At 36.7% G+C, this 21,818-nt stretch overlaps 4 protein-coding genes across 4 annotated transcripts; 1 reads left to right on the forward strand and 3 right to left on the reverse strand.

Moving 5' to 3' along the window:
* Positions 1-137: 137 nt before the first annotated feature.
* stx3a (syntaxin 3a) lies at positions 138-7,162 on the reverse strand. Its single transcript, XM_026935173.3, has 11 exons — positions 5,846-7,162; positions 4,854-4,928; positions 4,625-4,724; positions 4,378-4,452; positions 3,707-3,777; positions 3,341-3,449; positions 2,730-2,803; positions 2,434-2,568; positions 2,067-2,177; positions 764-837; positions 138-619 (listed from the first exon to the last, which is right to left on the reverse strand). Exons 1-11 carry the CDS (start codon positions 5,873-5,875, stop codon positions 616-618), a joined length of 858 nt encoding a protein of 285 aa, XP_026790974.1. The 5' UTR covers positions 5,876-7,162; the 3' UTR covers positions 138-615.
* A 124-nt stretch (positions 7,163-7,286) lies between these two features.
* On the reverse strand, positions 7,287-12,080 carry ndufs8a (NADH:ubiquinone oxidoreductase core subunit S8a). The gene is made up of 7 exons (XM_026935239.3): positions 11,974-12,080; positions 9,973-10,020; positions 9,812-9,877; positions 9,613-9,702; positions 9,070-9,242; positions 8,204-8,332; positions 7,287-8,043 (listed from the first exon to the last, which is right to left on the reverse strand). Exons 2-7 carry the CDS (start codon positions 10,013-10,015, stop codon positions 7,912-7,914), a joined length of 633 nt encoding a protein of 210 aa, XP_026791040.1. The 5' UTR covers positions 10,016-10,020; positions 11,974-12,080; the 3' UTR covers positions 7,287-7,911.
* Positions 12,081-13,979: 1,899 nt separating this feature from the next.
* si:dkey-9i23.8 (beta-1 adrenergic receptor) lies at positions 13,980-18,797 on the forward strand. Its single transcript, XM_034301424.2, has 7 exons — positions 13,980-14,004; positions 14,801-14,940; positions 16,073-16,262; positions 16,853-16,991; positions 17,085-17,249; positions 17,796-17,874; positions 18,508-18,797. The coding sequence occupies exons 1-7, from the start codon at positions 13,980-13,982 to the stop codon at positions 18,718-18,720; spliced, it is 951 nt and encodes a 316-aa protein (XP_034157315.2). The 3' UTR covers positions 18,721-18,797.
* Positions 18,798-19,945: 1,148 nt separating this feature from the next.
* Positions 19,946-21,766, reverse strand: tmem187 (transmembrane protein 187). The gene has a single exon (XM_026935196.3). The coding sequence runs from the start codon at positions 21,659-21,661 to the stop codon at positions 20,909-20,911; it is 753 nt and encodes a 250-aa protein (XP_026790997.3). The 5' UTR covers positions 21,662-21,766; the 3' UTR covers positions 19,946-20,908.
* Positions 21,767-21,818: the final 52 nt, after the last annotated feature.

Genomic DNA, 21,818 nt, shown 5'->3' on the forward strand with positions numbered 1-21,818 from the left:
CATATAGCAACCAGACAGCAGCAAACTAAACCAAATCTAAGACAATTAATATTTAATGTTAAGCCAGGAAAGTTAAGCCAGTTAGGACTGCCAATAATATTACTGCTTAATTTAAAAAAAAAAAAAAAAAAAAAAAAAAAAAAAAACGTTTTCCATTCCTTTTCAATTATTCGTTTATTTATTCAACTTCATTGATTGTTTTTAAGTAGGTGAACCTGATTTCAGGAGGAAGCTCTCATTTTTAGCACACAGCCATTGAGTGTTCATAAAACATACAGCATAAGCGCCCTCCACCGGCAGATAATGGCAGTGCATCAGTTAAAACTCAGAATTTGTGCTTTCAGTAAAATAAATACTATTATTCTGGTCTACCTACCCAAAAAAAAAAAAAACCTGACTCTTCACAAAAAGGGATTACACATAGCAGACTGTTATGTAGGCCTACAAAGAGCAAGTAAAGTAAGTTGAACATTTAGGATAACAAAAAAAAAAATGAAAACAAGGACAAACAATGGAAATATAAAAGAGAGGAAAGGCAAAGAAAGCCTGTGAGTCTGCAGCATCATCTCTTGATTGATGTCTAAGACTCCACTCTGAGTTGGCTCTTGGACCTCTTCACCTGTGTTATGAGGAAGAATCAAGAGCAAAAGACGCAGTTACAAACTCCCTTATAGATGGTAAAGACTGTGTATGATGTGTATTCTATCCAAATCAAAGCACAACATACTTAAAATGTTAATATTTTACCCAGCAGAATTCTTACTTCAACCAGCTGTACACGAGGGAGCCAATGATGACCGCAAGAATGATGCAACACAATGTGATCATCATCTGTTTCTATTGTGGGTGACGAGAGAAGCCCGAGTGGAAAAGTGAAGCATGCAATATGGGGCAAAATAATATGCAAGTGACAACAGAGAGAGAGAGAGAGAGAGAGAGAGAGAGAGAGAGAGATGAGCAGGATTAGTGAGACAGCAAAAGACAGACAGATATGTCAATGATTGAGAATGGATAGAGTCATAAATGGGACAAAAACAAGACAACAATTGAAAATTTAAAAAAACGAAGAAGAAAACAAAACTTAACAGAAAAACTGAATAACGGAATCAGAGACTGAAGTCTCATGCTGATTAAAATTTCATTTATTTATATACTCAAAAGAAGTTAGTGTGTGAAGCATAGCCAGGGGGTCCTTCATTTTTAAAAACATTGTTACACTGATGGAAATCAGAACTCATGCTTATCAAAGTTGTAATATTTATTATTGAGTTCCTACAGTTATTAGACTGTTTGCCTGGTCACTTGAACTGAATGGGTTTAATCCATACCTCCATAAATCAAAAACAAAAAGTCTATAAATAATGTTAACCAGAGTTTATTGACAATAATGGGTTTAAAATGAGTTCTGTAAATGAAAAGTTCATGAATAAAAGTTTTATGTCTCCAATAAATAGCCAAAATTATTACTGTACACATGTTCAGTACATACACTATATGGCCAAAACTATATGGACACCTGACCATCACACTTATATGTGGTTTTTGAACATCCCATTCCAGATTTTGTTTTTTTTCCTTTTATAATATCCTCCACTCTTATGTGAAGGCTTTTTGCTAGATTGTGGAACATGGCTGTGGGGTTTTGTGTCCATTCAGCCACAAGGTCATTAGTGAGTTAAGGCACTGATGCCAGGTGAGGAGGACTGGTGTACAGTCAGTGTTTCAGTTCATCCCAAAGCAGTTCAGTGGGGTTGAGGTCAGGGCTCTGTGCAGGCCATTCATGTTCTTCCACTCCAGCCTTGTTGGGGTGTTTTTTAGTTCCAGTGAAGGGAAATTGTAATGTTACAGTATACAAAGACATTCTATATAATTGTGTGCTTCCAATTTTGTGACACCCAGTGTGAGGGTCAGGTGTCCACAAACTTTTGGCCATTTAGTGTATTATTGAATCCCTGAGTTATATTATTATTGTCATTTTTGGTAAAAGTAACATTGCCATTTAAAAGATGGCTCAATTGCATACATGGATGTGATAAACTTGTGAGATATTTAATTTCACAATTTACCCTCCGGGCTTCCTGTTGGAACTTGGCTGCTTTTTTGGTGTCAGCCACTGCTCGTTCCACGAAGCCCACAGACTGGTCCATGTTGCTTTCAATCCTGTCAATTATGCTTCCCTGTACACAAATGCCGATAAAGCAGAGGTCAATGACAAAAAAAAATCCAGTTAGCAATATTTAAAACAAATTACTTTGTTAACCTGATGACAAATCGTACTAAAGCTATCAAATATGGGATCAAATATTAGTGAACTACCTAACAGTAAAAATGTTCTTGCCTTTGGGACACAGAACCCTGAGTGAATACTTAAATCCCCTGTTCTAGCTCCAAGCTTGTTCTGATATCAGAAATACAGAGCTGCTGATGTTTTACCTGATTCTCCACTAGCATGGCAATGTCCACAAACATGTCATGCAGCTCCTTAATGCTGCTCTCCAGTCTCATGATGTCTTTGTGTCTCGCTTCAATTTCACTCAAGGCCTGCTTGGAGATGGCCGAGTCCACGATCTGCACACAAAACAAATGTACGACATTTGTTTGTTAATCAGCTGCTAATAGCTTAACACAAATGTATGCACAAGAATACAAAAATGTAAATTGAAACATTAAATAAACCAAAAGAAGGATGCTGTTACATTAAGAAAACACACACACACACACACACACACCCCTGCTGTGAAGACAGCAGCATTGCCACCGTCCAGCATCTCCTCCAGCTCCTCATCAGTGGTGGTTTTACCCGCTGTTACATTGGAGAAAGAAATCTTGTCACTTTCTGTTACACACTCTTTAGGTATCATTAATTATTAAATGACTGCACAACAGTCTTATTTGTATTAATATAAATGTATTTTAATGTATACAGGATGTCCCAAAAGTCTCCATACATGGGAGAAATTAACACTTTTTGGCAAAATGTCTTCCAAAACTTTTCATACTTAGTTTATATTACATATATTTTTTCAGATAACCTCTAAGAATGCCTTTGATAAAAGAAGAACATATTGAAATCATTCTCATGGTTGTATTGGGAAGCTGTCACAAGGTTGCAATAGACTTTAATAGGAAATATGGCAAGCACATCGAACACGACACTGTCACCTTATTAACAAATTGCAGACCAACCGAGAAGTGGACGTCCATGAACATCCACTGACAAAGGCACAACTGACGTGGTGCTGGCATACACAGTCCCCTATGTATGGAGACTTTTGGGACACCCTGTAGTATGTGACATTGGGTGCATACTGTGTGTGTTGGGATCAGGTGCGTGACTCACTGATCTCTAGCTGTCTCTGGATCCGCCCTTTGCTCTTGTCTCTGAATTCTACTTGTGCTTCATTGTACCTGGTCATAACCTCCACAAACTTTCTTGCTAGGACAGCGTGCTGGGAGAAATTATAAAGACAAAGAGAAAGGTAGGATGTGACTCGTTCAATCAAACTGAGTAGCACTGTTACGTAACATCTGCATTAGTGACAAGAAAGGTTGTTAGTTCAGATCTCAGGATTGCCAGAAACCCAGTTTGGACATTTAATTGAGAACCTTCCTCCTTAATTACTCAGCTGAATGCTTTCAGTGTACAGTATTCTGCTTACTTGTAAGATACTTGTAACCATCTACCAAACAAATGTATATACATTACCTGAGATTTCTTTATCCGCATATCGGCTGAAACTCTCTCCTCTGCATTTGACTCCAAACTCTGCTCGATGCCTGAAGACAAGATCAAATTTATAATATTTTATAATATTTTGACAAAGAAATCACTTTTTTCAGTGTTAATGCTCACCTTGACATTTATAGCTGCTATAACATAAGTGATAACATAAACTAATGTAACTGTAAATGTATAAAAATTACATGTTGTCCTTTAATAGCAAATTACTATGGTATAAAAGGAATAAAGCATGTTGGGAGTCCTGTAATTGGAAAATAATCAACTTTGGGGTGCTACAATGAAATACTGAAAAAAAAAGTACAAAAAAATCTAAAATGTGTTTTATATGCTTGGCTCAATTTTCCACCTGGGCAATAAAAATCATTTTAACACAGAAATTTATATAACAATAATTATGTTCATGTCACTTGACCAGAGAGTAGCAAGATAAGATAAATATGTACATTTTTTATTTTTTGTATCTCACATTCCCTCCATTTCTTTCAGGTCCACGCAGTACTACCGATTTGTGTTGCATTAAATTTTAGAGACAGTCTGGGTCAGTAGAACATTAAAGTATTAAACCATTACCCATTACGCTTTATTGAGTTACATGATGTGGCTTTGGATATTCTTTTTTGTAAATGAAAACCCACTTTTGAGTTTGTTGCGAACGTTGTTGGCTAATTTCTTGATTTCATTGGTGATGGCTTCCAGGTCGTCTTGTGTCTCTGAGAGAGCAAAGAGAAAGACGAGTCAGAAAGTAAAACCCCTGAAGTGAGGAAATGGGTAAAATACAGAGAATTGGCAGCAGTAAGTTCTGTAGAAAAGAGTGGAATTAAAATGATTAATGGGATGTAAAATTGAAACGAGATATGGGGAGAGATGACTAAGAAGGTTTACTTTGGTCTGAGGTAGGTGCAGAGAGGATAAGAGAATACAGGCGCTTTATCTCAGTCACATTCTCATCAATCTTCTCAATACTGGTGCGGATCTCTTCAATCTGATAAAAATCACACACACACACACACACACACACACACACACACACACACACACACACACTGTAAATAACAGTATGACACCTCCTTAAAGAACGTCTGCGCTGTTAATAACAGTGTGTGTGACATACCTGAGCAAAGAACTCATCCATAAATTCTTTATTTTCCACCTGGATCTCCACATCATCAGGTGCTTGGTCTGTTTTCTGACAGAAGAACCCACAGTCAGACACAGACTCACCAAAAATACTGCCAGGGACCCATTTTATAGCAACCAAAGGCAATGGCCTAAATAAGTCTGCACTGTGGGCAAGAAGGTGACCACATCATATATCATTTGTAAAGGACAGGAATGGGAGAAGCCTTTCCCCCCTAATCTCTTTTGGCTTAATCCTTTCCCACCCCCTCTACCCCACTAGTTTGTGTAGGAGGGAATTGGCAGAATGCCTATAAATCAGTGTTGTCTGTTTGGGTAGGTTTTTATCCAAATGTTACATTTATAATTAAATTTAACTGGAAGACAAATTTCGTTTGGGTGATCGGGATCCATACATGTTGACTGGTTTACAATGAGTGGATTTAAATTTGCGGTTAGTCTCATAACAATCATTCCAATCTGGCATGATCCCATAGCTAAACCTGTGAATCAGCATCATTACAGAGACTGTTTCTTATTAGTATTTGTATTATAAAGGTCTGTTTGAGTGAATACCTTTTCTGCATATACACTCTCAGGAAAAAAAACACTAAACTCTACCTTTCCTTGTCACCGGAATGGCACTCTCTATACTACATCATTTTTACCTGTAGAATGTATCTTTTATATAGGAATATAAGTGTAGAGTGCACTGAATTGAAGTACATAATTGGACATTAGGAACTATTCTTGTACCTGTAATTAGCTTTTAGTGTAATACACTTGTCTACATGCACATTTCCAGGCAAATGATACACACTATAGGTACAAAAGATGCACCCTTGAGGCCATCACCCTAGTGACAAGAACATGCCCATATTAGTACCCCTTTTTCTGAGATTGTAAGCTTTAGATATCTGAGCATCAATACTAATGCCATCTCAATCTGAAGAATTTTACTGAGAGAAATAGAAATAGAAGTCTCACCTCCTTCAGCTGTGCCAGTCGGTCCTTCATCTTGGTGCTAAGGCTTTTCAATTTAAACAATTTAATGTAAGTTTCAAGCAAAATGGAAAGAAAAATCTGCTGTCAGACTGGAAAACTGATCATTAAGAGGAACCACATATTCTGAATAATTTCAAATAGATTTAATGCTTAAATTTTAGGCAGTGTATTTTCATTGCAAAATCAGAAATAAATAAACAGTATGCCAGTGCCTTCTCCACATAGTATTTCTAAGCCTCTCAGAGCGGATTAGAGTGACAGTTGTGCGTTGCCAGATTGGGATTTCAGCTTCCAGTCAGATGGCAGTTTAAAACAAAGGGAATTCTCTATAAACAAATGATGATTAAATTGGAAAGGTCACTTTTTTAATCTAATAGGTGCCTTCATTTCTATTATTTATTAGCTTATTTTGACATGCTTCACATGTGTGTACTGTATGGATTATTTGCAGTTAAACTGGATAGTGAATTATAATAGTTTAGGATATTATTGAAAGTTCTTTCTTGTTATGGAAAGTTTTATATAATTATATAGACATATTAGTGGATGAAGCTGATTGACAAGCCGAATGATGGATTTTTATCAGTGATGCATTTAAACATTTATGCTGAAAAATCAAATCATTATCACTATGTTGTAATTTTTATTTTATTTATTTAGTTTTTGGGCCAGATTATATGCTTGGACCATTTGAAGAGAACCTTTCCAAATTAAATCTGTTCAATTAAATCCCATTCTGGCAACCCTGGATGGAGCCCTTTAATCTGTCTCTTCATGGACGCCTCTCAATGACCGACAAATGAAGAGGAAGCAGACACTGCGCATGCGCCAACAAGCTCAATGACTTACTGCACAAACTTTTCATTACAGTCTCCCAAACAGGATATTTGGAGGGTATTAATTTCCATGGACTTTCAGTTTAATTCATAGTAGTGATTTAGTATAAGATTATTCATGACATATATCTTGCACATTTTTATATTATACTGCCACTAAGTATTATGTTTCATTTTGATTCTTTAATACAATTTCATCATTTTTTTAAATTTTATGTAATTGTTTACAATAATAACTTTGCCCCAATTCATTCTCTACTGCTTTACACTAAAGCAATTGTGTAACTATGGATAATCCAATATTCTCTATCTTTTGTAAGAGCAGTTATAAATTTACGTAAACAGCTTCAAATCAGGTGAACAGCTGTTAACCTAACAATGCAACATGTTAAGCGATCAATTCAGCTGTAAAATATTGATCAGACAGGCATGCCATTTGGATTTTACTCCACTGTGTTTTCATGCAAAATACAGAAATGCAAAATGAATGGGTGCAATATACCATTTTATTAATTCTGCCCATTAAAACCTATATGTTACTGGAATCCCCACATCACATGAAGGTAAAGAAAGAAGAGACTGCTGGCTCTTTTTTCAACATTAATTTATTCAATACAGGTATTTTGTACAGTTATTATACGGACACACAATCCTGTCTGTCTTTCTGTCATAACATCAGAGCAACACAAATGTTCTTTCTGCAATACCACTATTGCTGAGCTGTGTGTTTAGGGTAGGCAGAGTTATTTTTAAGCAAAATTGATGGCTTTTAGGCTGTCTCACATGTCGCACCACTCTGAGGTGTGCTTTTGGGACAGTATGTATGTAGAGTGTGTGTGAGGAAACTGTACAGTGTGTGTGTGTGTGTGTGTGTGTGTGTGTGTTAGTCAGAGGTTTTGTACTGAAGTACAGTACGCAAGTGCCATGGTTTTTGAACAGATTTCAGGATTGATAGAACCAGTAGGACTTTCTGGGCAGAGAGTTTCCTAAAAGCATCATTGTATTATCACCATCTTTAATTATTAGAGAGTCAATCATTATACCATGGTGTTTGTGCTGAAATCCTTTGGGCCTCTCAACCTTAATCAGGAATAAACTCTGAACAATTTATCAGTGATCGCTTTTGATGAAGATAACTCAGTTGGCATTCAGTCAGTCAGTCAGTCAGTCAGTCAGTCAGTCAGTGTGTGTGCCAGAACCCAGACAGTCTGTCTATCTGTAAAGATAGTCAGCCTGAATATTGGCTGCGATCTCAGCCTCCCATTTGTCTCCATTATTGAGCAGCTTTTCCTTGTTATAAAGAAGCTCCTCGTGAGTCTCTGTAGAAAATTCAAAGTTTGGCCCCTGAGTAAAAGCAGAGACAAACACAAGAAAAAAGTAGTGAGGCATGGTTGAGATGCTGTATAATAAGTTTAAATGTGCCATACACACATCAGTAATACACAACATTCAAACAGATTACAGGAAAGAAATAACTGTAACCAGCAGACTGACTACAGCTCACCTCTACAATGGCATCCACGGGGCAGGCCTCCTGGCAGAAACCACAGTAGATACATTTTGTCATGTCGATGTCGTAACGTGTTGTTCGCCTGCTGCCGTCAGCACGAGGTTCAGCTTCGATTGTAATGGCCTGGGAATTGACAGCAGATGGATGTGTGTGTGTTTTATCATTACAAAGATTCAGTACAATGACATTTTAGTATTACACTCTCACAAATCTGATACCAGACTTTCAAAGTGCAATATGTCAGTGTCAATTAAGGCTGCAAGATCCTGGTTAAAATATATTAAACAGTACAATATTACTGAATACTAAAATCACAATCAGGCAATTTATGAAGAAAAACTACTTGTTTAACATTTACGATGCATTTTCACTGTAACTTTACACAGTACATTATAATCCTATATTCCTTCAAATATATAAAGATAGATAGATAGATAGATAGATGAAACAAGAAGCTCGAAGGGTTTTTTCCCCCATTGGTTTAAATTGACATTAGACAGTTAACTAATGTAAAATACACGATATGGCCAAAAGTTTGTGGACACTTGACCATCACACCCATATGCGCTTATTGAACATCCCATTTCAGATTTAGTTTCCCTTTGCTCTTATAATAACTTCATAACTTCTTAAATTTGGTTTACAAATTTACACACACATTAAACATTTTATAATCTTTTAATGTTTTAAGGATTGTTTTTACTATTTTCCATTATTAGTAGTCACCACTGCAACAAAACACTAAAATCCCTAGAAAGGGAATGTGTGAAGCTATCACAATCAGCTAGTCAAAATATTACTGAGCTATAGAAGGAGATGTGTGTGTGTGTGTGTGTGTGTGTGTGTGTGTATATATATACCTGTGCTGGGCAGATAGCCTCACACAGCTTGCAGGCGATGCAGCGCTCCTCTCCAGACGGGTATCGGCGCAGCGCGTGCTCTCCGCGAAAACGAGGGGACAGTGGGCCTTTCTCAAACGGGTAGTTAATGGTGGCAGGCTCACGGAAAAGATAGCTCATAGTCATTCCCAAACCTAAAACATGGCAATTTCATTATCTTCAGAGGTTTATACAGGTGAGTGAGCTGTAGTTTACAAAAAAAAGATGATACTATGGCAGAAGAACAATTTCATTCTGCTTATTAATATTATTTCATTCTGGCTCATTCTACACTTCCAGTAAGACACTGACACTTAAGCATGGCCTGGTCTTAATCCCTAATTTTTCATAGTTAATGGATTTTATTCTAAATTATTTTGGACCATTTCTAGCAGCTGGCATTTTCAACAATGTGGGAAAAAAAGGAAACTGGAGGTACAATGTTTTCTTATGACAGCACAGATGTGCTGAATTTAGAGTCTGTGCTTGTGCTTTGGGGTTTAAAGGCAAAATTTCGTTACTGACCTCGGAACAGCTCTGTCCACAGCAGGGTCTGAGCGGCTCGGTCTGTGATGGACTTCATATCATTGAGAGGTTCCTGAGCATTCACATATTCTACAGAGAAAGAGGGATTATATAATACAAGACATTAGAGATTATATAATGCATGGCATAAAGCTAAATATTGTATGTTGTTATGGATCTGTGCACACATAACACTTACTGTAACCCTCTCTATGCGCTGATAAACTGAGAGGACGCACAAGATTGTGGCTCGCTACAAAGGAGCCTGAGGAAAAAAAAAAAAAAAAAAGACATAACAGCATATATTTAACTGTACACACTCTAAGCCAAAAATGTATTCCCAGCACATAAACATCGTACCTGGCCTGGACACAGAAAAGAGCAGACGTAATGATGCAGCCATCAAGCCTGGAATAAAATACACTACAGTTTTACAACTAAGATTTAATACTTGGATTTTAAGACAGGGAAAATGGATAACATGACATGTAATATATAATATTCTTTAATTTTCCTACTCAAATATCACACACACAAAAATGTATTGATGGTTTTCCTTACATGTGAATAAAGAAGCATAATACTAGGGCGAGTCCAATGAAAACCTTAACAGGTTCAATTAAAGTTGAGAAAAATTACATTCAATTTGTAGTCACAGAAGTTAATAAAAATTTACTACTGGTCCATTGTTCACTCTCTTACAAAAAAAAATGCATTAATAAATAATAAAAAAATTATAAATAATCAATTAATAAATAAATTAATAATAATGTAAAAACAATATTAAGTAATTGAGAAACTGAGGAAATTGTAGCAAAAAACATAAAATTAAATATTTTAAATTTAAAATTAGAATGTCTTATTATCCCAAAGCTACTAGAATAATGTTTTATTTTTCTTTTGCATCTTACTGTGTTAGTGATCATTGTTTTGACTCTTTGATATTGTTTCACTGGCAGTTTTTTTAACATTTACAGTACAAGATTGATTCTGATTACACATGTTGAGGGAAAAAAAAAAAAAAAAAACAGATGAAAGGACCAAACAGCATATTACTGACTACTGTAAACACAGTCTGCACTACAAATCACATTATTTCTACATTTTAACATGCTGTGTGTCCAGGACCCCAAGCTAGAGGGAATACTTCCTAGTAAATTACTGAATAATTCCCAGAACGTTCGTATGGTCAACTTTTCTCTGAGTAAATTTCAGTTGTTTTTTAGTTGTCCTACACAAGACTGGGTGTTGAATAATGCCTTCGTCTCACAGCCACACCAAGCACCAGATTGGCAGGAATTTATTATGGTGGGCAAAAAACATGACAATTAAAATTCAGAAGCTATGTAAACTATTTTGTCCAGCTGCTCTCTCTCCTACTGCTGTAGCAGACAGATATTGAAAAGGTGAGCATGGACTCCATCACAGCCTGTAAAATCACCTCCCCTAACACCCTGAATTTCCCCAGCTCCACAAGTTCAGTGTGAACTGGTGCTCTGCTCTGGATTATATAAACCATAAAGCTCATCCTGGATGTCCTGCATCCTCTAGACACTAAACTTTTACAGACAGTGATTTGTGAGAGTACATGAGTGTTTCTATGTATATTTTTATATATTATATGTTTATAAATTGTTAAAATATCCTAAGTAGTGCACTACCTAATGAACAGTATGTGGTTTTGGACTTTAATTGTTTTATGACAATTAAAATTCAGAAGCTATGTAAACAATTTTGTCCAGCATACTGTGCTGTCTTCCTGAAACGCCAGCAAACAGGCGCGCGAAGTTTTGCACCGAAGGAAACACAAACACAACACATTAGTTCCGCTGAACTCGAGTATCTGCTGCTGTTATCCAGATATTCTCAAAGTGCTTTTTAACAGCTTGTAAATATTCTGTTCGGCTTGTTGTGCATGCCAGGGTGGAGCTGAATAACGCTCTGCAAGATGAGCTAGCTAGAAATATAAAGAAGTGCTCTGTGAGTTTCAAACACTCAGCCATGGCAGCTAGCTAGCCATAAGAAATATTAGCTCGTTAACATGATGTCGGAAATAGCATGAACATTAACAGTTTTACTGGAGACAGTGAGAGTTTTGTTGATAAACAGCGGATTAAGAATGATCCTTGTCTTTCCAGTCGAGGCTGAAAACACTCATCTAGACGAACATATACACAGACTAGCTGCTGCACTCTCAAGGACTTTCAATGACTGTCACGCTACTGCAGCCAAACTCCTCACGCAGCGTCGGGTTTGTCTGGATCAGATCATGTGCACTGAATCGCCTCTACAAACTCTAACAGACACACGCCAAAATCTCACGAACACCGAGCTGTACACGTTAATACACATAACACTCACCGGGTTGTCGCTATTTGGCCTTCTAAACCAGAACAGCGGACGATTTAGGAAACGCACATTCGAGACGCCGGAAGTACCACTGACCACGTGACTGAACTCAAGTTTTCTTTTTTTTTTTGTCTGACATTTTCATGTGATTTAATATTGACCTTCAGTTTATTAGTCTTGTTCTGTTCTCTTATTTTACCGTTAGGTAATTTAAGTCTAATTAGATTTTTTTTATATACACATAGATAGATAGATAGATAGATAGATAGATAGATAGATAGACTTTATTGATCCCATAAGGGAAATTCTTGTGTTATATATAGATATATGTATGTAGACATACACACACACACACACACACACACACACACACATATATATATATATATATATATATATATATATATATATATATATATATATATATATATATATATATTCCAACAAAAATACAAAGATTACGTAATCACTGCTATATAGCATTCCAGATACCATTCTGTAGGTCAGAGGTTCCCAAACTTTTTAAACAACGACCCCAAATGGATTTTCTGCAACCCCAAGCCTTGACCACCCTACTTTTTTTTAATTCAAGATTTATAATTTAGGACTACTGTAACATTTGAACACTTTATTATGTCAGTAACATATACTACTGTGCAAAAGTATTAGGCAGCCTATTTTTTAAGTACAATTTTTGTTATAGATAGTTATATAATGATTTCTGCATTATCGAGTCAGTACAAAACATCTTATATTTCCAAACATTACTGTTCCAACAAAAAAATTAAATGTTACAGAAAAAAAAATTGTAGGTCAGTAAAGAAAGTTACATACTACATAACAAACCACTTTTCAGACAAGTAATATAATGAAGGCTGCTGAAAAGAAACCGATGACAGTCAAAGTCTCCAGAAGAACTGTGGCAGATTCTCCACTATGCCCAGTAAAACTTACCAGCTATTTACCACATAAAACTTCAGAAAGTGTGCGTGAGACTACTGATGATTCTTTTAAAGCAAAGGATTGTCACACCAAATATTGACTTTGTATATGTTATTCATTATATTATCAATATTATTATATTCATTATTTTTGAAGGCATCTTTGCATGTGTCTAAGACTTTTGCAAAGTACAATAAGCATAACATTTGCGACAACATACCAAAGGAATATTCCTTGCATTGGCCTACCAGTCTAGTGGGAAAGGTGAGTTTATATTTCTTGACACACCTTTCAACAAGTCAGGAGGTGTGTTTAAAAGGGCAGATCCAGTTAGTATTACTACTTAGAACAGTACATATGTATGCAATCTGAGACACAACGCTAGTTTGTTTAGTGGAGGTAGCTGGATGGGGAAATTTTTGATGACGATTTTTACTGCTGAATTCCTACTCTACTGGAGCATGATAGGATAGTGAAAAAGAGTAAAATAGCATGCACACTTTTCATTTAAATGTAGCTGCTTTGAATGTGACTCCTAGTTGTTTTCATAGAATAATATTTCTGAAATTAATTTTTAAAAATGAATAAAGCAGTAGAGGAGATGGTGAGTTTCTCTCACGTGTTCTTCATGTTCCCATGAAGAAAACAACTTTTTTTTTTTTTTACACATATTGCAGCTTTTACATGAAAAACTAAAAGAGCTAAAAGGTTTCCTTTGGGTTAATGAGGTTAAGGTTAGGGTTAGAGGTTAAGGTTAGGGTGTCATCAGAGCATTAATTACCTGCATTAATAACTGGAAGGTCCTCACAAGGATATTAAGACAAAGGTATATCTGTGTGTGCCATGAAATGAACCAGAAACAGCAGAATAAGCAGTTTACAGCGTATGCTTAATGAAGCAGTATAAGTTTAATTAAAGACAGGGGTGGTGTTTATCCCACATGCATACATGTGTTTGCGCAATTCCCATCTTAAGCGGTTGACAATGCTGATTGTTGGATTGTGGATTGAGATACTACTTCTTTACTAAGCATGTGAGTAATTAAATAAAAGTAATACATTTTTGTATTATAGAACATGGGCAGCACAGTCATTGGTACTAGTAAGCGGAGTGTTGCAGCAGATCATCACGCTTTCTATTGTAACTGAAACTGTTGTTATTTAAGTTATATTTTAAAATTATCCAGGAAAATCCAGCTCTTTTGTGTAGTTCTTGTGTGTACTGTGTACTGTACTGTTGTGTGTATTCATGTTGCTGAATTTGAACTTGAATACTAATCTTCATATTCAAATCACCATATTGTTCGCACTTTATATAGTCATGCATTAGTGTTTTACATTTCATGTTTCAATTGTTTGCACATTTAAAAAATAGTCAAATAATGTATGCTTATATGTTAATAGTGGAGAAAACCAAAATATTAATTCATCATTTGCATCTTCATTTCTGAATGTGATGTAAATAATATTGAATAACTCAAAAGCCCCCCACTCCAATCTTCAGGATTTCTTTAAGTGTAGCCACTACTGCTAGAATAATAATAATATTATACAAATAGAGCAGTACGCTGCTTACATTTCTAGCATGTCCAAATATAAAATTCCATCTGTTTTCTATCTTTACCTAATTATATAATTTTTTTTACATTTTCAGATCAGTTTAAAACTCCAGATGGCAGAAACTGATATATTTAAATCAGGTCTGTAGCCTGATTTGAGAACTTTCTTTAAGCTGCCCTTAAACCTTCTGTTGATTTTTTTGGATTGTTGTGTCATCTTCTTGTCACTATGACAGAAACTATGGCATAAATAATTAAATAACAACAACAACAACAACAAACTAAGCAACAAAAGTAACACAAGTATTTACTGCCACTCTGTGGTGTTCTTTGTTTTAGTGAATATTACAGCTAACAGAACTGAATTGGTGGAGGAGACATGGTCCAGTGTGGAGAAGTCTGTGATCGTGGTCATTGTTAGTATTGAGATGGTGCTGGGAATTCTGGGAAATGGCCTGGTCCTGATTGTTAAAATGGTGGTGAGAACAATGTTGAATTTATTAGAGAAATGCTTCTGTTACTTTAAGAAGGATTTATGAGGAGCCATCACTGATAATTCTCATTATTATTTATTACAATACAGTCCAGTCTTTACACACTGTGTATTGTGTACATACTGTATTCTGTATGTACTGCAAAAATGGTGACTATTCAAATCTGTAAAACCTCCAGTATTAATTTTTTTTTACTGTACAAAAATATAAAAGCCAAATTTCACCTGTGGGATCATCTGAAACCAGACAGACAGACAGCTGATCAAATAGTTTGCACAATTAAAGACTTTCTGCACAGTCAGAAATGATCTTAGGGAAGATTATTAACATGCACAATGTCCTTATTCAGGCCTTGATCTTAATGCAGTTCGATGTCATAACAGACATGAGAGGGCACTAATGGCCACTAGGGCACAGTAGAACAGTTTCCTCACAGAATCCAATTTGAATTTGACCAGGCAGATGGCAAACAGCATCTATGGTTTCATGTGTGTGAGCATTTTGCTGATGACAGTGGTGTTAGCAGTGTGGTCTGTGGTGGTGGTGGTGTGTGTGTATGGTGGTGGTGGTGGGGGGGGTGGGAAGGTGGGGTTCAGCATGGGCAGGCAGGTTCTCTCCATATCAATAGAAATTTGAATGCCGTGATGAAATCCTGAGGATCATTAACCCATGGCCATCACCTCACCTTTTCAGCACGACAGAACATGGCCCCATGTCTCAAGGATCTGTGCACACTTACTGGCGTTTCAAAATGTTCCAGGGTATTCCCCTGTTTTTGGGGAGCCTTTGACCAAGAGAGGCATATTTGTAAATAAATAAGAGCCTAATTTTAGTTGTCTGATTTCCGTTGATTAAATTATTTTCAATAAATCTTTTTTAAATGGTTAAGTGTTGCATTTTTATTTTTGTTCAATGTAACATATTTTTAAAAATGTAGTCATGTGACAAAGTCTGTGTTAATGTGAACAATAGCCAAATCAAATGAATCCACTCAACAAAATTTTTGTAATTGGATATATTGCTTCTGCATCATTTTAGCAGCAATTTGTATGGCTCTACATAATAATAATAAATAATAACTCTTGAATATCTTGGTATTTACCTCTGTCTCCCACAGTGTAGGGATCAATTTCAGTGTGTTTACTGGCTCCCATTTGTCAGCCTCACACTCTCTGACTTGTGCTGTGCCATGCTGATCATAACCGGTTCCTTGCTGGCTGTCTTGACCGGAGGTCAGAGGTCACCGTGGTGTGAAGTGGTCAGCCTGTTCAAGTTCACCTTCATCACATCCTCCATCGGAAGCATAGGTGAAAATTAAAACTCTTGACGTAGCTTCAGTAGGCCATTAGGCACAATGCCACATTCCCCCACCCCCCAGCAGCCATCGAGTGAAACTGCTACACATGAAAATTTGTCATGTTAAAAAAATAAAATACTTTATAATTTCTTTTCTTGCTGTCATTAAAGGCGAATTAGAACAGGCTTTACACAATGCCATACATTATGGTATTTCACCGTAAGTGAAACTAACAAAGCTTATGAAACTATCTTGTTTCACATACGTTCCTCCACATACAAAAGTGAAAACGTTCAACATTTTTCTTTAATAAATACAAAATTGGTATTGTTTGCAAATCACCATGATATAAAACACTTTGAAACATGCTGTTATTGGAAAATAATCAACTTTTGGGTTGTAATAGTAACTCTGCTTTGTGCTGAGCCGCTTAACACCAGTTGCTGATTATTTTCCTATAATATGACACCTCACTGTGTTTTATTTCTTATGTATATGACATGTTATCAAGTAAGTCTCTGTCACTTGCCAAAATCGACATATTATCCTTTTTTAATAGTTGATTCAAACCTTGTTTCTTCTGTCTGGTTTGTATGACAGCACTCCTCTGTGTCCAGCGGTATATGGGCCTGGCCTCCACTAGGAGATGCATGTCTGTCATCCTAGTAGTGGCATGTTTGGCTTCCTGGTTGTTAGGTGCCATGTTTGGGGTGGTGCCAGTGATCTATGATTGGGTTAGGTGAGATGACTATTGAAAATATTCAGCACAGCTCAGAGAAGGTACTGTTTCTCCATGTTTGGTTTAAGTTGTTGCTTAACCCCTGGATGTTAGGTTTGACCCTGCAGAGATGCTGTGTGCTGTGTTCTGGGAGAACAGTTACTCTGACATGCTGGTCTACATACTCTGCGCCTTCCTTATCACACTACTCCCACCTTTGCTGCTCATTATCGCCTGCTCCTTACTGACATGGGCTGGCTATGGGAAGAACTGTGCCAGGTATGATATGAATGAATACAGACCATGTAATTATGCTAGTTATACATGTTTTTTACTGTAATTTAGGAATTTTTTAGTTATAATTCATGTACTCTATCAAGAAAATGTACTGACAGTAATCATGCACAAGAAAAACAATATATTGCAATATTTAACACTATTATTAACAATATTATCACCATTCCTGATTCTGTCTGATTTTGAGTAAACAATCAAAATACAAACAACTGCATCATGGTAAACATGATGCAAGATTAAAAAAAATCAATATGAAGTTTAATTTTTGGCATCCACATTAGATTAATTGCTATTAATAAATGTTTTAAGGATTATTTGGACCCTTGCAGAACCATTCACCATCAACAGTAATAAGAAAAATACAGAGAATGGTATGAAGAAGTGAGGCTGGAGCTAATTTCTTTCTAGCCCAGACTGTAGATTGATGCAGTCTATCAGTGAGTCATGTGAGGTGATTACACAGAGTTTGCCTTTTTGAGAGTGAAAATGGCTCTCCTTAATGGAAACTCTCCTTTCTCTGTGCTGTAGGCAGACAGATTTATCATCCGTCACGCCCCTTTTGGTGGGAACTTATCTGGTCTGTTATACTCCTTTTACTGTGTCAGAGGTGAGTAGTCTTTCAAATTAGCTGGAAAAGGATTGGTCTCAATAGTTGAGGTTCTGCAAACTGCAGATGGTTAAATATAAAATCTGTAAAAAAAAAATAAAAAAAAAAAAAAAAGGTTCCTCAACAGTTCTTTGGGTAAAAAACAGTTCTAGCTTTACAAAGGGGTTTTACTTGTAATCTTTTCTGAAAGAGAAACAATTTTTTGCAGGGTTCTACATAGAACCTATATGGGTTCCTTAGAGGGACAAACTAAAGGTCCATTTAGAGTGATGAATGGAAACAACTTCTTTCTTTCTATGCTGCTCTAAACATTATTTTTGTAGTTTCACGGTGTAGAATGAATGAGCATATGTTGGTAGCTGTGTTTTATTAATCCTGAAGACACTTACGATCATTATAATCCCTCATGGAGATACATTTTATGCCAGTTTTTCCACTCTAGTTTCTTTAAACAGTCAGCTACAGTCAGCTGTCACATTATTTGCATGACTATAAAAGATATGCCTTCTACTGGTATCCAGAAATCATAACCCCATACGCTGACTGTCTGCACCAAACAGTATACTTAAAACTATCATTTATTTTTTTCCTAACACATCCTAAATTTTGTGTTGTCTTATAAACATATTTTAGCTGATTCTTCTTGGGAGACTGGATCTGTCTCCATCTCCTGAGTGGCTGAGAACACTTTCAGCAGTAATGGCGTATCTGGACTGTAGTTTGAACCCCATCATTTACTGCACTAACCAAGACTTTCGAGAGGCAGTACTTGCACTTCTGTGGACCAGCAGAAAGTCAAGCTTCCCTGAACCTGTACTGACTAGCATAACAAAAATAGACACATAATACTGATATGGAAAAAGAGATGATTGTGATAAATCATGTTGGTGGTAAGCTAACTATGGTTTAAGATAAGGTCTTATTTAATTAGCACTTGCTTGAATAATAAATTTGAATGATTTAATTCCTTTTTTTGAAACTTTTAAATTGGTTTGTCTCATTACAACTGCAGGACAGTACTTTGGTACAGTGATTAAAACAGAAAAATAAGTAGCCCCCTTTTTAGCATGTTAGTTTTCTGTTAGCAGCGTAACACAATGCCACTATCTGTATCTATATTTGGATATTAACTGGAAATGGGAGTGGCCTAAAGAGTTTTAGGCCACTAAAGAAGTGAACCTTACCACTATGTCCCACAAAAACAAATAATGCGCCTTGTATGTATATCTGTATTTGTATTTGTTTAAAAACACATTATCTGTTCATTTCAAAGAATGTATTCGTATTGTGGTTGTGGTTTAAAGTGTCATTAGTGCAGCTGATCATTCTCACTATCAGTGTTTCTTTGAATATTTGATAGTCATTCTGAGGCGATGTTATGTCGTCTTCTTACTCCATTTAGACCAAACTATGTATTTCTGAAGCATTTGTGTGAGGCAAGCACTCACTCATTCATTCATTTTAACAGTGGTTTCAGTGGACACCATCTGCATAGAGACACACAGAGATGTGAGCTATTGGTTGTGCTGTGCTATACTTGTTGCTTTTTTTTTTTGTTACTTCATTCATGTGCATTAGTGAAGCGTAAACTCCATAAAAATCCATCATATCATATTTTCTATACTGTATAGCAGACCATGATGTCACTAAATGGTGTACTACAAGGCTCTGTACTGGGTCACTTTCTGTTCTTACTGTATTTGAGACCCCAGGTTAAAAATATCACTACGCTAAAAAGGTTTTAAAAAGTCTTTATCAATAACTGCTCTACATATGAAGTATTTTATTGCATTTTATAAGGCTTAGTATAATTACAGCTTTGTTTGTCTTCAGTGTAGTCTATTGTAATACCATGCTTACTGAATTAATACACCTTTCTAAATCTAACAATCACTATCAGGGTGGCTCATACTATCCCAGCTGTTTATTAGGGTTAAAAGGATTACATTTTTAGCACGGTCATATATATGTATGTATGTATGTATGTGTGTGTATATATATATATATATATATATATATATATATATATATATATATATATATATATATATACTATAACTAAGCTGCAAACTTTTATTGAGTTAACCCATAGAAAATTGGAGAAGCAGCACTCTGCTCATGTGCATTAATCATTATATCTGTCAGTCCTTCGCTACAACTTTAAATGGCAGAAGAAAACATTTTTACATTAGTTTTTTTATATTGATTAAAAAATTACAATTTATTACTAATGTAACTTATTCAAATTCTGAGTGTCTTCCTTTATTTCTATATTATCACTTGAAAATGAACATAAAATGACATTGAGTTTATTTAATTTCTAGAATTTCTTTAAAGCAGTTTGAGCTGCTCTTAATAGATATAATGAATGATATTAATGCTATATAATAATGTAAGTAATTAATAGTTAATTGTCAATACATTGAAACAAATTTGCTTTAAAAATGATAACATCTGCATAGAATAAAAAGGATTACAAAAGCAGTGTACATTATTACTGTTACTGTAATGTCCATTAAGACACTGGCATATTGATATTAAGGCACTGGTATATTTATTTATAAAATATTGTATGTAATTTTTTTGTCACTATTTATACTCTCTACCTGGCTGCTACCCCAATAACTGCTATGTCTATATATATAGTATAAGCTTATCTGCTGAATACTATGTCATAGTATGTTATGTTTACATTTACAGCAACTTATATTTGCTACCCTTTTGCACTACTGTCATATTTGATTCACTTTCTTACTAGAAGTGTGTACTGGTTGGTGCTGCACTGTCTCTTACTGTGCCTGTTGTCCTGTTTTGGTAGTCATTGTACTGTCTTGTGCTGTTTACACATGTTGCATGTGCACTTTGTGTAAAAAATGTGTATTCTCTTGTACTTCTGTGTTGTGTTATGTAGCACCATGGTCCTGGAGGAACGTTGTTTGGTTTCACTGTGTACTATCTGGCTGTATATGGTTGAAATGACAATAAAGCCGCTTGACTTGGCAGCTTGTCCTGGTCTGGTTTCAGCGTCACTGATTTATGACGTCCGTTTGTGCGCAATTTGCGTAAGGTGCGTAAGAAAGCAGAAAGCGTAGTGGAACTGCAGAATGTCGCACACTTTGGACCAGAAATGTCCAGTGAGAGTTTGAAAGAGCCAGAATTTGGCCAGCTCGTGGTCCAGGAGTTTTAAAAGCACAAATCCGGCGCAGGAGAGCGCTGCGTGTGTGAAGTAGCGCAGAGACACCGCGTCTCCGGAGGTGCGCTGAGCCGCGGCGGCCTGCAGCACCGCCACCGCGATGTGAGCAGCGAGAGCCAAGTCAAAGCCGTGCTCATGCAGCAGCGCCAGCGCGTAGCTCGCCACAGAGCACACCTCCACAGCCAGCGCGTAGCGAGCGGACCAGCCGTGCGTAATGACCCGACACCACACCGGCACCCACGCGAATATGGGCAGCGTGAACCACTGGTCCAGGACGGAGGGAGCGCGGCGCAGCGTGGCCAGGCGCGTCCACTGAACCGGTCCGTACGCGAGGGCCATAAGCGCGAACACGTCCTTCGCGTAAGCGGCTCGGGGATCATCCATCCTCCTGCTCAGCCAGTAAACACCAACTATAATGTAACCCACGTTTACGAGGCAGTTAAACGGCATGGCCAGAAAGGCAGGAAGCTGATCCACTCTCTTCTCAGCGTAGTGATCGTAGGACATGTCCACCAGCACATTGTTGAAAATGTCAGTGTTCGCCAAAGCAATGCAGAGAAAGAAGGGCAGCAAAACGTGCACGACTGCTGACATTGTTAATAAAGCTCTACTTCTAATTAAAGCTCTAGTTCAAGATACAGTGGGGGGGAAAAGGCTTGGGGGAACAACAAGAAGCTGCATAGCCTTCAGTGTAGTGCGCAAGTGCGCAGAAAGTGTCACTCTTCCACACTGTCGGAACAGGAACAAACCC

Source organism: Pangasianodon hypophthalmus, chromosome 3 (assembly GCF_027358585.1).
Source record: "Pangasianodon hypophthalmus isolate fPanHyp1 chromosome 3, fPanHyp1.pri, whole genome shotgun sequence".
NCBI classification, from domain to species: Eukaryota; Metazoa; Chordata; class Actinopteri; order Siluriformes; family Pangasiidae; genus Pangasianodon; species Pangasianodon hypophthalmus.